The 11,342-nt window shown below is 44.8% G+C and overlaps 2 protein-coding genes across 2 annotated transcripts; one reads left to right on the plus strand and one right to left on the minus strand.

Moving 5' to 3' along the window:
* Positions 1-2,143: 2,143 nt before the first annotated feature.
* On the plus strand, positions 2,144-3,004 carry TUBAL3 (tubulin alpha like 3; the record flags this gene model as incomplete). The annotated part of the gene is made up of 1 exon (XM_079699608.1): positions 2,144-3,004. One exon carries the CDS (start codon positions 2,144-2,146, stop codon positions 3,002-3,004), a length of 861 nt encoding a protein of 286 aa, XP_079555734.1.
* Positions 3,005-10,572: 7,568 nt separating this feature from the next.
* Positions 10,573-11,073, minus strand: UCN3 (urocortin 3; the record flags this gene model as incomplete). Its single annotated transcript, XM_079700136.1, has 1 exon — positions 10,573-11,073. One exon carries the CDS (start codon positions 11,071-11,073, stop codon positions 10,573-10,575), a length of 501 nt encoding a protein of 166 aa, XP_079556262.1.
* Positions 11,074-11,342: the final 269 nt, after the last annotated feature.

Genomic DNA, 11,342 nt, shown 5'->3' on the forward strand with positions numbered 1-11,342 from the left:
GGTCCCCTCAGTACACCTTATGAGAAGAGAGAACACACGGACAGGAAAAGGGGGCATTGTGATGGTGGCAGAGATGATGTGATGTAGCTGCCAGCCAAGAACTCCAAGAACTGTATGCAGTCACCAGAAGCTGGGAGAGAGGCATGCGGCAGTTTCTCCTCCAAAGCCTCCAGAAGGAACCAACCCTGCCGACATCTGGACGTTGAACTTATGGCCTCCTGAACTATGAGGCAATAAATCTCCCTTGTTTTAAGCCACCAAGTTTGTTGTACTTTGTTACAGTAGCCCTGAGAAACTAATAAAGGGTGTATGATGGAAAAGCGTGCTTTCAATTTATATGGGGATAATTATACCTTCTCCTCGATTAAGAAAGGCCAGTTGGGCAGTTTAAATCCATTTCTTTATAGGACATTAGCAGATAGAAAGCGGGTCAGGGTACAGGGCTGTGCAAGAGTTAGGGGTGGGATGGAGTGGACTGCACTGACCTCCTTTCCTCTTGGCAGACGAGATCCGTGCAGGCAGGTACCGCTCACTCTTCCACCCGGAGCAGCTCGTCAGCGGAAAGGAGGATGCTGCAAGTAACTACGCCCGTGGTCGCTACTCTGTGGGGCCGGAGATCCTCGATCTGGTGCTGGAGAGGCTCCGAAAGCTGGCAAGTGGCTCCTCTCTCCTTCCACAGGCAGTGCCTGTGTGCCTGTGACCCTGCGGGACCCGCCCAAGCAGCACTTTCTACCTACGCCTCCATCACCACCCAACCTCTCCCCTGGGAGCCTCCTGTGCATGCTCAAAGCTGGGCTCGTCCTGATGTGGGCACTGACTGCCTTCCTTACTAGGCAGGGGAAAGAAGCCTTTGCACTTACTATACAGCCCCCGTCGACTATTTTGTTTTTCTTTTTATATTTATGAGGAAATGTTTTATTTTATTTCCCCCCATTTTATTGAGGTATAATTGACCTATAACACTGTGTAAAGTTAAGGTGTACGTCATGGTGATTTGACACAGGAATATATTGCCAAATGACCACCACCATCAGGTTAGTTAATACATCCATCCCTCACATAATTACCTTTTGTGTGTGTGGAGACAACAACATTTAAGATCTGTTCTCTTAGCAGCTTTCAAGTTTACAACACAGTGCTGTTAACTACAGTCACCATGCTGTACATTAGATCCCAATAACTTAATCATCTTATAACTGGAAGTTTATACGCTTTGAGCGGCATCTCCCCCCCGACCCCAGTTCCTCACAACTACTATTCTACTCTCTGTTTCTATGAGTTTGGCTTTTTTCGACTCCACATATAAGTGAGATGATGCAGTACTTTTCTTTCTCTGTCTGACTTATTGCACTTTGCTTAATTGCCCACAAGGTCCATCCACGTTGTCACAAACAGCAGGATTTCCTTCTTGTTAATGACTAGCCCCCATCTACTCTTGCTTCTGCTGACTCATGGCATATCTTTTTATCAGAGACTTCCAAAGAACTCTAAAACTTGTCATTTTCCAATAGTTACTAAGATCTGTAAAGTTAACAGGAGGCACATCCCACCTGGAGATCAGTTACTCTTTACTGACAGTTAATTCTTCCCTAAGGACCTGTGTCTGGAGAATCCTTTGTCTAGTAAAAATTTTGATGTTTGACCTAATCATTAGGGAATACAGTACCTTTTACAGCAGCACAGTAGACTGGGTATAAAAATGAAAGGTACTTCATCTACTGGGGGAGGGGGATTACATGACTTCAATATTTTGCTTGTCATTTTCTTTCTTATTGATAAAGACCTTACTTCAGATCACATACAGATAAATTCATCAAGTGTAGCAAAAGACAGTTGAATATTTATGTTTTGCTTACAGTAAAACTCTAAGCACTTCTCCTACTCCAGAAGTAACTTCTCAAGTATGTTTCAAAGTAAATATGTTTGTGATGAGTTAATGATGGTAAACCAGTTCTTTCTGAAAGTTTCTGTTTGTTTTGGGGTACTAGTTGTGTCCCACGGTTACCACTGCTTTTGGGTTTATTTGGCTGAATTCTTACGTCCCATTTACTTTCCCCAGGCGGAACAGTGCAGTGATCTTCAGGGATTTTTGATTTTCCGAAGCTTTGGAGGAGGCACTGGATCAGGATTTACGTCTCTCTTAATGGAGCAGCTCTCCATAGACTACAGCACGAAGGCTAAACTGGAGTTCTCTGTCTACCCAGCCCCCCAGATCTCCACGGCTATAGTGGAGCCTTACAACACCATCCTCACCACCCATTCCACTATAGAGCATGTGGACTGTACCTTCCTGGTGGACAACGAGGCCATCCATGACATATGCCATCGCAAACTTGACGTTGAACACCCCTCTTATGCCAGCATCAACAGGCTGCTGAGTCAGGCAGTATCTTCCATCACCACTTCCCTCCGGTTTGAGGGGGCCCTGAACGTGGACCTGATTGAATTCCAGACCAACCTCGTACCTTACCCTAGAATACACTTCCCCATGACCAGCTTTGCCCCCATCATCTCTGTTGACAACGCCCATCACGAGGAGCCCTCTGTGTCAGACATCACAGCTGCTTGCTTCGAGCCCTCCAACCAGCTGGTCAAGTGTGATTCTCGCCTGGGGAAGTACGTGGCCTGCTGCCTGCTCTACAGAGGGGATGTGGTCCCCAAGGACGTGAACACGGCAATTGCAGCCATGAAGACAAGGAACTCTGTCCAGTTTGTAGATTGGTGTCCAACTGGATTCAAGGTGGGCATCAGTGGTCATCCCCCCCGGGCAGTGCCGGGAGGGGACCTGGCCGAGGTCCAGCGGGCTGTCTGTATGCTGAGCAACAGCACGGCGGTCGTGGAGGCCTGGGCCCGCCTGGAACACAAGTTCGACCTCATGTATGCCAAGAAGGCGTTTCTGCACTGGTACATTAGGGAAGGCATGGAGGAAGGCGAGTTTGTAGAAGCCAGGGAAGACTTGGCAGTCTTGGAGAAGGATTACGAGGAAGTGGGGCGAAGTTTCTGATGCAGATCTGACTGGTGACAATGAATGCTAAGCTGAAGTGTCACGCTTTACACTTAAAGGCTAGAGTTCCCTTGATGAGCAGAAAAAGGAAATTAAGTCAAGCGAGACCCTGAGTTCCAATCAAATGGGTCAATATTAATAAATGAGCCCACATTTCCTTGTCTGTTAGTGTCACTCAGCACTGCTCCCTGTGAAACTTCTAAGATTTGGAGTCCTTTGAATTTCTGGGGCTCATCTTTTTTTTTTTTTTTTTGGTCAGAATGGAAACCTGACTTTATTCTTTGCTTTTTCAACCAAGTGACTGTGAAACCCTAAAGTGAATGCTTTCCCTTTCCTGCTCCTGAGGTGGAAAATAGCATGTAATGATTATTAATGTTATTTCCCCACATATATATTTTGTACATTGATTAAATAATGAATATTTTCAATATGAGTCTTTTCCTTCTTCCAAGGCCTTAAGGTCTCAGTTTGCTTTTTATATAGACAAACAAATAAACAAACAACAAGAATATTCTTGGGGTTTTCAGAAGTTTGAATCTGTGTGTCCTGCAGCTCAGAAGGTGAAAGATATTTCTTTCAGCTCCTCTGTCCTTGAGGACGTGTTCTGGAAGCATGGCCAGCAGAACCCTGCATGGGAGCCATTTAAGACGTTGAGAAAAATTGCAGATTCTTGAGCTTCATTATGGACTTGCTAAATGAGAAGCCCTGGGAATTGGAGGGAGGGTCATCTGAGGATTAAGTTCAAAAACCACTTCATGGAATTAACTTTGGGTATTAAACTGACTCATGTTCAAACAGGTGATAATTTAAAATGGACAAAACAGCTATAAATGCACTAAAACGACTAGCTAGATTCTAAAGATCCATGATGTTTAGTCTACTAGTTGGAAGTAAGATAAGACACTGCACAGGTGCTCGCTTGGGCTTAGGTGTTGCTCTCGAGCTGATTGTAGGTAGGTTTCACGTGCCTCATTCATCTACAGGGCTGACCTTTCAGCCTGGGCCCTCCAGTTATGCTCTCTTGGTCTCCACGTGGTCAGTGCTTTTGGTCCGGCTGGACAACTGAAGGTAACAGGCTCTAAAGCTTTGGCTGGAGGCCTAACGTTGTGGTTCTTATTGTGAGATTTATCAAAGTGCAATGCTACCACCTTCTTTTTGCGTGTGCCACCGGGACCCGAGAACTGCCGCTCCATCTTTAACACTTTCCTGGTAGATGCTTTTACGAACCAAAATCACTGCGCTGAGATGTGGCCTTTAAGAGATTCATTCCAACAATGTACCACTTTGCTTATTTTCAACTCACACTGCTGTCACCACGGAGGCTAATGACTGCAGTTTGGTGGAAGTATTGTTTAGACACTCTTCACCGTGTTCGCACGCATTCCGTTCAAGCTAGACGGCTCACCCCTTCCCAGCACGTTTTTTTTTTCTTTTTTTCCTCTCTCCTCTGCCTCTGCTCCTTCTCACTACTTTCTCTCTTCTTTCCTTCTGTGACCGTTGGCTGTAATTCCGACTTCAAACCCAGATCAGACGTCACCTGTTGCCTGTGGCCTCTTGGGAATATAGGGAGAGTGGAGATACACTATGAGGTTTCTCACTATATTGAAAATACTGTAGTAAATTCTCATTGATGAAATATATTTTTTCATGTGAATATCCTACATAGTAGTCTGAACGTTTAGTAGGCTTTTACTAAGAAAAAATGTTTTTATGTACATGTGTTATTCCTCTATTTGGACACTGGAGGGCGCCAGTGAAATGCTTAAATAATTGCTGTTCGTATTTATTTTTTTAAGTGTTCTGGAGGGCATTTGAGTGTGTGTGGGGGGGGGGCGTGCGCACATGTGTGAAAAGACATTTAGAAAATTCAGAAAAGAACATTTAGAAGTTTCCTTTTGTTTTTAAAAATTAATAAACTACTAAAATTAAGATTAAAATCCTAAACATTTCTTACATTTTTAAGTTCAGCTTGTAAATCTTATTATTTCTAAGTTTAGCAAAGTTAAATAATCACTTTTAAAGGGAACATGTTTGAATTTTTGGTGCCCTTTGCAATCTTAGATAAATGCTCAAATATTTTAGGTTGTATTTACAAATTTATTTTATTTTAAGACTTTTAATTGTCTGACAAACTTTCCCAAGTACTCTAATTCTTTTAGAATTTGAAAAAGAATAGATACATGTATATGTATAACTGAATCACTTTGCTGTACACCTGAAACTATCACAACATTGTTAATCAACTATACTCCAGTATAAAATAAAAAGTTAAAAAAATCTAATTCTTTTAAAATCGAACAAAGGAAACTATAAATATGGTGATTCGTATTCCTATATGTTCCAGACTGTCTATAAACTAGTAAGATTTTTATTTAAGATCACAGGTGTAAATTATTTACTCAATTGACATATTTAAAATTGGAATTATAAGGCTGACTATGATTCTTTTAGGCCACATACTCTTAAATATTATACATACTGCACTTTAAATGCTAATTATGCACAGATTCCTTGTCACAAGAACTTTAATCATCCTTATTTAATTAACTCATTCACCAGTTATTTACTGAGTGCCTGTCATGTGTTCCTCATTATTCTGACCACCGGGGATAAACATTAAGCCCTCCCGCCCCTCCCCCCAAAAAATCCCTGCCCTCATGGTTTATATGGTAGTGAAGGTGGGGTGAAAGATAATAAACATGATAAATAAGTAAGTTATATTGCATGTTAAAGGTGATGGGTACAATAGTGCACAAAGAAAATAATAGAGCCTGGTAAGGGGAAAGGAGGTTGCAGTTTGAAATAGGGTGGTTACTAAAGGCCTCAGCGAGAAAGACGCATTTGACAAGGAGTTGGAGGAAGTGACACAGGGAGAATGCAGATGCCTGGAGGAAGAACATACCTGGCAAACGGATAGGGAGGATGTATGAGAGGTTTGAGGAAAGAAGAGGAGGGAGAGAGTCTAGGACAGTAGGCATGTGAATGGTGTAGAGAGACGTGGCCTAATTGCTGAACAACTTTAAGAGCCCATTTGAGGCTTCTTGTCAGGATTTTAAAGTGAGATCAATCAGTGTGTGTGTGTGTGTGTGTGTGTGTGTTAAGCTGTGTTCAGCTTCAAGGTGCAGGGGCGGTATGGTGGAGTGTTTGAATTTCTCAGGGTTTAATGAATTAGGCAAAGCAAAAGTGGAACAAGACAATGACAGGTGTCTACAAAAAACAATGATAATGATTGACCACGGCGTTTAAACTGGTAAAGAGTGAAGAGATGTTATGAGCAGAGGGTGAGGGACAGTGAAAAGGTGGCAGGATCAACGGATTACTGGTTTCAGTGGGGCTGAAAGATCATTGGACTTGGTGTCCTAGAGAAAGCGAGCTGGAGAGACAGGAGGGGCCGGTCCGACAGTTTATGATCTGTGAGGATGAAGTCTGGGGTGTGGCCATGGGATCGAGTGGCCGAGAGATGGTGTTGGACGGGGTCAGGGAGTAAACCTGAGACCTGGGATGTGGGGCAGGTCATCTTATGCATGTCAAAATCACCAATCGTCAGGGCAGGAGTGGTGTCAGAGAGGTTGGTAAGCTAAAATGATCAGGAACTGAGGCAGGCTGAGCCAGGTGCTGGTAAAGAACAGTGCCAACAGGATGGTTAGGCTGATTTGATCCTAAGACATGAGGTTCAAGCTGGGGGATGATGATTAAGGGAGGAAGGAGACAGGACTGTCTCCTGGGGCTAAAGATGCTCGCCCCTTAAGAAAACACCATGTCATCCCATAGGCTTGGGGTTACCTTCCCAAGATAACTTTTTTGTCTTTTGCCTTCCCAGCTTGCCGAGGCTTCTAAGTGATGCTGACCAGGCTGTGACAGGATCTTTGCAGCTCTCATGGATGTGCTGAACCCTAGGCAACAGTCTATAACAGAAACTTCTTAATTAAAGGACGAGATGGGATCATTGCGTCCTATGCCTGAAACTAATATGACGGTGTATGTTGATTACACCTCAATAAAAATACGTTTAAAAAAGAACGAAGTGTCCCATAGCACACGCTTAGATTTGAGTCTAACTGACCTAACTAAGGTTAGTTTTCAAGTCTGATTCCATCTGTGGTTCTTACTAAGGTAGCTAGCTACACCATTTGATTAGGTTTTGTCTTTCTCTGGCTCTTAATATATAATCAATGTGTTTTAGTTTAATACTACATACTTTGTAGCTCATGTACCTCCCATTTCTTGGAATTACTTAAAATATCTGATTGAATTCTGGGTATCACTCGGCTTTCCCTGATTATTTGATTACAGCTTCCAAAATTATTCCACTGCCATGAAGCAGGCACCGTTGTCAGCTGTTGGTATTTGTTTGCGGGGTTTCTTGTTGGGTAGAACATTTGGAGATCCTGTCATCCATGCACTTGTCTTCTTGGAGAAGGTTCACTTGGCGTTTGAGCCTCACTTTATTTTAAAAAGAGCTTAAACCCGTTTTTTCAAGGGAGCTCAATACAGTTCTCCCCCTTTCCCCCACCCCTGCAAATGATTTTACAAAGTGAATCTTGGTTTTACAAGGTGAACTCAAGGGTGGCAGATGGCAGCGGTGGTGATCTCTGGATGTGGACTTCTCCTTTCCCACATGTCGATGTGACTATGATGGGGTCCATTCTGGGGACTGGAGCTCGGACAGCAGAATGCTGGGCTCAGCAGGAGCCTCCGGCAGGAAACCTGTGCTTTCCCACTGTTCTTGGTGGGTCCAGCTTTGGCAAATTCTCCTTAGTTTATTAAGCAGATGCTTCTGCTCACATTTAAATCACCTTTAAGGCTCTGAGGGCATTCTAAACACCAGACCCACCTGCTGAAGACATAATAAGTCCTAGTATCTGTGTGGGGCTTTCCTAGCTGCTTCCACGTTTGTGGTTCACTGGGGCTCGTGCTAGCCCTGTAAAGCAACAACATGGCTCATGTTTTTCTGCCCTTTGTGTATGTGAAGGGCCAGCTCTGCATGGAGGGATGAGCAGAGGCTCTGTGGCCAGAGAGATCTGGCTGTCACTTACCAGCCGGGAGACCTTGGACAGTTCCCTCACTTCTCTGGGCTCCAATCTCTTGTTTCAGGTGCAAAGCTGAATCCTCTAGTATTCTGTTACAAATATGCCATTCCCCTTCCCCTGCCAGTAAACCTCACCACCTTAGATATATTTTAGCTTATACATGATGGTGTATTTGCAAAAAGAGCAAGAGAAAATCTGGCATTTGCAATGATCTGTGCCTTCTTTTATTTTTATCACCCTTTTGATTGGATCTTTTGTGATGCAGGTACCGTGATCCAAAACAAAACTTTTTAAAGCCGCTTATCAAAGGCCGCTAGAGGCTGCTGTTATCAAGGCTTTGCTCACCTAGCCAAAGGTCCTGAGGAGACAGCTGTGAACTTGGGCATGCTTGGGGGTACCAGCTGCAACCTTTAAGTTCTCCTAGTTTTCGGTTGTTCATGGAAATGGCACACCTGCTTGATTTTTTCCTTAGCCAAGCTAATCTCCTGCTTCGTGTCCTTTGCACCTCTGGCGTGAACAGAATATGCACTATTAAAACAAAAATAAATATTAAATGCAAATCTTAAGAAATCTTCAAAATGGAAAAAAATAATAGTTACCTTAAAATATACTCATGAGAACTCCGTGAGGTCACATTCATAAAGAGATTTCCTGGAACATCAGCACTGAGGCAAGTTAAAGGATTTGCTCAGAGGCACATAAGAAAAGGAACCCAGACTCAACGTAGGTATTCTGAGTCTCAGGCAGGATTTTTTCTGCTCTATCACGAAGTTTTTTCCCAGGATGGAAACAATGGTTGCATTTCGGTTTTTTGAACATTGGTTCTGTTAAGAGATGGGGTATTTTTCATTTCAAGTTTAGCTTAACATTTCAAAAAATGCACAGTTTCGCTTTTGCCAATAATGTCCACCAGAAGCAGGATTGTTGAGTTAAAGGTAAAGTGAACTTGTGATTTTAATAAGTATTTCCAAACTGCCTCTCAGAGTTTATATTCCCACCAGCCAGCAGTGGAGGAGGGTGGCTTTTCACCTCATCAATCACCGTGTGGGCCAATTGTCAAACAGGGACATTTGCCTATTTGATGGGTGACAAATTCTATATGAGTGCAGGTTTAATTTGTTTTCTTAGCAATGAAGTTTAGCATCTTTTCATACATTTAAGGATCATTTGTATTTGTGTGTGTGTGTGTGTGTGTGTGTATGATCTATTCATCATGTCCTTGCTTATTTTTGGGGGGGGATTGTTCTTTTCAGTTTTTAGTAGCTCTTTATATATTTGATCAGTAAGCCATTTGTGTTTTACATGAGTGGCAAACATTTTTCAAATCTGTCATTCATTTGTCTCTTGACTTTCTGTTTGGTGGTTGTGGGCTTAGTTGCTGGTGTGTGTGTATGTGGTTTATTTTACCATGCGGAAGTTTCTTTTATGTATTCATGACTTGTCACCATGCAGAAGGCTTTGCTGCCAGAGGCCATCAGAGTTCTTGCCGATGTCCATTTCTAGTGAACTTTTACTCTATTAAAACTTCTCATCTTGCTCTGAATTCCTCATGTTTTTTTTACACTAATTGCTATCATGTTGCCGTTCATCACTTATATACTCCCCGGTAGTATCTGCTTCTTTTCAAATTTTGCTTTTGTCTGTTCACTTAGACTGTTGAGTCATGGAGAGCAGAGGCCTTGCCTCCCACATCAATATCCTCCGTTGGGTCCAGCACTGGGCTGGACAGTGACCATGGGTTCAAGAAGCACCTATTAAAGATTGATGGCCCAATCCCTAGCAAGCATGGAGGAGCTGGGGATGTCTCCCATTAAACCCAGGGGCCCACTCAGTAGCAGATCCCAGGCTGTGTCCCTGAGTGGGACCAGGCCATGTAGATGGCTCTTGATCGAATGACAGCCGGCACAGTCCTGCCATTTGGCCTTTCCCAAACTCTTCTTCAGCCCCCCTAAAACCTCCAGGAACCATTCCTGTCCTGGGAGAGTTGGAAATGGACTCACATGTAACCTCCCTCACTAGCTGTCCCCTTTCCAAGTCCGGAGGCCTGAAAGCAGCCGGCTGAAGGAAGAGGAATTGAAACCAGCCAGGGGTTCAAGAAGCCATCGGTTTTAATGGGGGTGAGAGGGGAGGGAAGGGAATGCTGAGTGCCCTCATCTTCTGGCCTTGTCTGGGGAAGGTGGGTGTGTGGAGGGGAGAGGGGCTCTGCACGCCCTCTTCTCGGGCATTGGGTCATGAGGGAGCAGCATGGAGGGCAGGAGTGCATGACCTTTGCCTCTCATCGTGGGGAAGAGAGAGGAGATGCAGAATGTAGGTGGAGACATCAACGGCCTGGTATCTGTGAAGTGGGGACTATACTGCATTGGTGTGTGCATGTACAGAGGAGCAGGGAGCTGGGCCAGAGGCAGGAAGAAGCAGAGAGGTTGAGCAGTGAAGCAGCCTGGAAAACAGGGCAGATTCTTCCAATACGAACCAACCCTCCCCTCCACCCTGACCTCTGTCCTTGTCCCAGATGGGCCGCCCTCCTGCTGGCCTCTGCTTCTACTTCTTCCGCCCAATCTGGGCCATCAGGTGGGCGTTGGCAGCTGCCTTGGCTTGTAGGTTCTTGGCCTTGGCGATGTTGAAGAGGATGTTCATGATGTTAGTGGGGACATCGAGGGACAGCGTGAACTTGGTGCGTCGGTCACTCTTGGCCTTGTCCTGGTACGGCCTCCGCCGGAGCTGCGCCTGGGACAGGTATTTGTGCCGGGTACTTGTAACCCCACCGCTGCCCCCAGAGCCAGGGAAGGTCCTTTTCCCCTTGTCTTCCTCCTCCTCCTTCTCCTGGTCTTCTCCTGAGAGTGAGTCTTGGCTGGGCAGGGAGGGGAAGCTTCTCTTGCTCGGCAGGGGCGCATCCTCCAGCTGGCTCTTCTTGGCCTCAGACAGGGCTGTGTTGAGGCAGCTGAAGATGGGCTCGGCTTTGTACAGCTTTTGGGAGAGGCCTGTCCTGGGGGCCCCTAGGAGCAGCAGCAGTAGCAGCAGGAAGTGGGCTGGTATCAGCATCTCTCCCTGTAGCACAAAAGAGCAATGTGGGAAGAGGGTGTGAGAGGGGGCTTAGGGCTCAGGAGGAAATGGATCAAATCCAGTAGGGCTTTGTTCATGTTCAACTTCACTGGTTGTCAAAGTGTGGTCTCTGGACCAGCAGCATCATGTGGAAATTTGTTAGAAATGCAAAGAATTCTCAGGTCTTGCTCCAGAGCTAGTCAATCAAAAACTCTGGGGCCAGCAATCTGCACTTTCACAAGCCTTATGATGACTGATCCTTGCTTTAA

This window comes from Hyperoodon ampullatus, assembly GCF_949752795.1.
Source record: "Hyperoodon ampullatus genome assembly, chromosome: 3".
In the NCBI taxonomy this organism is placed as follows: domain Eukaryota; kingdom Metazoa; phylum Chordata; class Mammalia; order Artiodactyla; family Ziphiidae; genus Hyperoodon; species Hyperoodon ampullatus.